At 32.3% G+C, this 3,588-nt stretch overlaps 1 protein-coding gene across 1 annotated transcript; it reads right to left on the bottom strand.

Moving 5' to 3' along the window:
• Nucleotides 1-482: 482 nt before the first annotated feature.
• On the bottom strand, nucleotides 483-2,087 carry LOC134687763 (uncharacterized). The gene has a single exon (XM_063548220.1). The coding sequence runs from the start codon at nucleotides 2,085-2,087 to the stop codon at nucleotides 483-485; it is 1,605 nt and encodes a 534-aa protein (XP_063404290.1).
• Nucleotides 2,088-3,588: the final 1,501 nt, after the last annotated feature.

Raw genomic sequence — 3,588 nt, forward strand, 5'->3', positions numbered from 1 at the left:
ATCAAGTCAGAAATATGACAGTTGTAATCAATTCGTTTAACCTGCTGTCATTCTTAAAATACTTTTAGTTTTGAATTTCCCTATGAGTACTATATGTTTCTTATTTTACTTTTTACGATGAGTTATGGCTTTCATGTCCTTCAAGTTTCATGTCCTTGGATTTAAAACCTGACACGTAGTCAAAGATATATGTGAACACCTCATGGACGATCTCGTGGTATGCTCAAAGCAAATGTTTATATCAATAAAAACCATCAAATAAAACCGGTATCAATGTAGTTGTTCGAGAGGCAAAAGTTTAATCGAGGTAACTATCTTACAATATAGAAATTTGCCTTCATGTATAAAAGGCCTCGTTACGCATTTTAAAAGATAATAGGTAAATACACTCGTTGCATTAACTGAATCAGAAATATATTGTAGGCTTAGCTGTCTTTAATCTAAGATATTTACAGAGATGCTATGCATAATGTTTAATGACTTTATTCATGTGCATACGGGAAAATGAATATCTGATTTCCGTCAGCAACCCAAATAAGGTCATTCAAAAGATTGATGGCCCTTGTTTTGTCAAGTCCGTTTTTTGAATCGTATAATTTGTTTTTGTACTTCAATTCTTTGTCAAGTACATACACGCTATGGTGTCGATGATCAGATACTAACATGTTCCCAGCGTTATCGGCGCACATTCCTCTACATTCAAAATTTTTCTGTGGATTCATCCCATATATCCCCGTGAAAACATAAAGTATGTTACATTTATCAGATTTTGCATCTAAAAGCTCTAAAGAATGAAAATTAGGTCCAATGTTGAAACGATGTAAGACACACAAACCCAATTCTAAATTTTGTATTGAGCATGGTCGCCTCCTACCACTTTCAGAAAATAATGAACTCTTAGTTACTATTCCATCTGTGTTCATCCAAATGATATTGTTTCTGCTAATAAAACCGTTTTGGTGTGAAAGATACCAAAGATATATTACTACTATATTATCTCTTATGGAAATGCAATATGGAAAATAATTAATGGTACCGACGTCTGCAAAGCTTACTAGTTTTCTATTTGGAAGGAGTTTCATAATAAATGTTTTATCATTACGGAGAACCAAGACACAGCCATCTTTTAAAATAGCAATATCATCAGCTGTCTCTGCGTACACATCTTCCTGCAGTTTATGATCGACAATTTTAAACAACTTCCGGTCCGAAATTATCCAAGCGTTTTTTTCAGATATTGGAACTATTTTCGAAATAAGTTTTATATCTTGGTTCATTTGTAACTTTATCGGATACTCCTCTGTAATTTCATCTGATGAGCTTTCTTCTACATTATCTTCCTCTCTGTCTTCAGCATCAAACCATTCAGTATCTGAATCTTCGAAATAGTCTGTTTGTGTTGATATATTTGAAAAAGATGGCAATGGGAATACACAAGCGTCACAACTCCCACTTGTCTTTTGAACTAATTTTCCAATTGAAAATTCCATCGTTGGTGCGAATCCAGGTATTGGTTGCTTATTAGTTTCATCATACATTGAGGAGCATAACTTCATTGCAGACAAAATATTTGTAATATGACTAACAGTATATTCATGAAGCTTATTAACATCAAAATTGTCAATTTCATTCTGTAAATAATTGATATGTATTTCTTCATCTTGTAGGGTTGTTTGACTGCTTTCGAATGTACTACATAATTCTGACAAAAGGTTTTCCTCTGACAAGACGATGTTTTGTTTAATTTGTGCTACACTAGTTCTAATTTCATTTTTTAAACGTTCCTCGCTCTGTGCAAGCTTTTTCCTGTTCTGCGAGAGTTTATCACTCAGTGCAGAAATTTGATTTGAATATTTGTTCTCAAACAACTGAACCTTGATTTCTTTACGAATATCTTCCTCGGCATCTTGCAATTGACTCAAATCGTGCTTTTGGTGTAACTGTCCGAGGCATTTGAAACACATGAAGTCCTTACAATCTTTGCAAAATATCGAGTAATCTTCTGTGTCATGAAATCGACACCGAAGTTGTTTAGGAGATGTACCAACCTCTTGTTTCTCTTCACATTCTAACGTATTATCCGCCATTACTAAAAGTGTTATCTAATATGCCTACATGTCAATACACACACACTAGACTACATAATTGAAATATGTCAATATTGATTTTAATTGATTTAAATGTTTGAAACGAACTACAATGAACTGTATGTAGGATATAAATAACTCCTATTTTGTTATTAAACTGAAAGTAAAATGTTGACAAACGGAAGATCAAAAATAAATTCAATGATGCAGCATCCGACAGTAAATGTAAAATGTAGTTTGTTTAAAATATAGGTCTATTTCGTTAATCATTTTTCAAAAAACTTTTAACAAAGAAAAAAGAAAAAAAAAAGGGGGGGAAGATAAAAATACTTAACCCTTTAACGTTCCTACCGGTCAATTTGACCGGTAAGCAAAATTTGTGGCGGAGTAGTTTGCATGAAGTTTTGTATCGTTGACAATTTTTGACGGACATATGTGGTTGTGGGCTCAAATTGAAGATCAGTATACCACCAACTTGATTTTTGGTGTCTAAAACCAACAAAATGCAATGCATTATGTCAATTTGCCCTATATTGACAAGATTTTTTGGGGCGAAAACTGTTTTATTTCTATTTTTAAATAGAATATTTTCACAAAATGTCACAAGACAAATTGTTGCTGTTTTTTGTTTTAAAATGACAATTTTGATAACTGTGCCGTGATCATTTACAAGAATACTATCAAAACTGTAAGTAAAACTCATACACATACAAAAAATCTGATTCATAGAGTATCAACACTGAAACAAACTCAAATTACAAGGAATTTTCCTGTTTTGTTTTGTCAGTTTGTATAGCAAAAGAGATGAGAACATCTAAAATGTGTTAAAAATTGTTAGCCAAGTCGGAATAGCAATAACAAATCTTTGTTTCTTTAGTGTCTGGTTATGAGGGTGTTGGATATCGTATCGCTAAGGTATAGAAATAGTGACATATAGACGAAAAAACGAACATTTCTGAATAACTTTCTTACAAATTTGCTTAAAAAAATAATAACTTTCAAAAAATAGCTTCTTAATGAAACGAAGTTTGATTATGTTCTCCCAAAATTAATTTCTAGTCTTACAGAGAAGGTGACTTATATGCTTAAATTTCATAAGTTTTCCAATGGTTTCTGTGGTTCAGTGGAAAGATGCACAGTCTTACAGCAAGATGATCGCGTGCTCATACCTCACTGCCGGAGGATGAAAAAATAAATTCCTATATTAAATGTAACTTAACTTAACTTTACTTTCAATTTCAATTATACATGATTTACATAAAAAAAAAAAAATCCCCCCCCTTTTCTCCCCTCTCTCTGTTTTTGTTACATTCTTAGCCTGGGCACTCAAAAATACCAGATTTTCATTCAATATTTACTCAAAATTATTTCTTAAAGGCTTATTCTGTAAGCAGTTATGAATAGTTCATCTTTAACATAAACTTGGGCCATTTAATTGACTATGACAAAAATTCTCAAAAAATCCACTATTTTTCGGTGTTTCGAGTCTTGATATTTCTAC

This window comes from Mytilus trossulus, chromosome 10 (genome assembly GCF_036588685.1).
Source record: "Mytilus trossulus isolate FHL-02 chromosome 10, PNRI_Mtr1.1.1.hap1, whole genome shotgun sequence".
In the NCBI taxonomy this organism is placed as follows: domain Eukaryota; kingdom Metazoa; phylum Mollusca; class Bivalvia; order Mytilida; family Mytilidae; genus Mytilus; species Mytilus trossulus.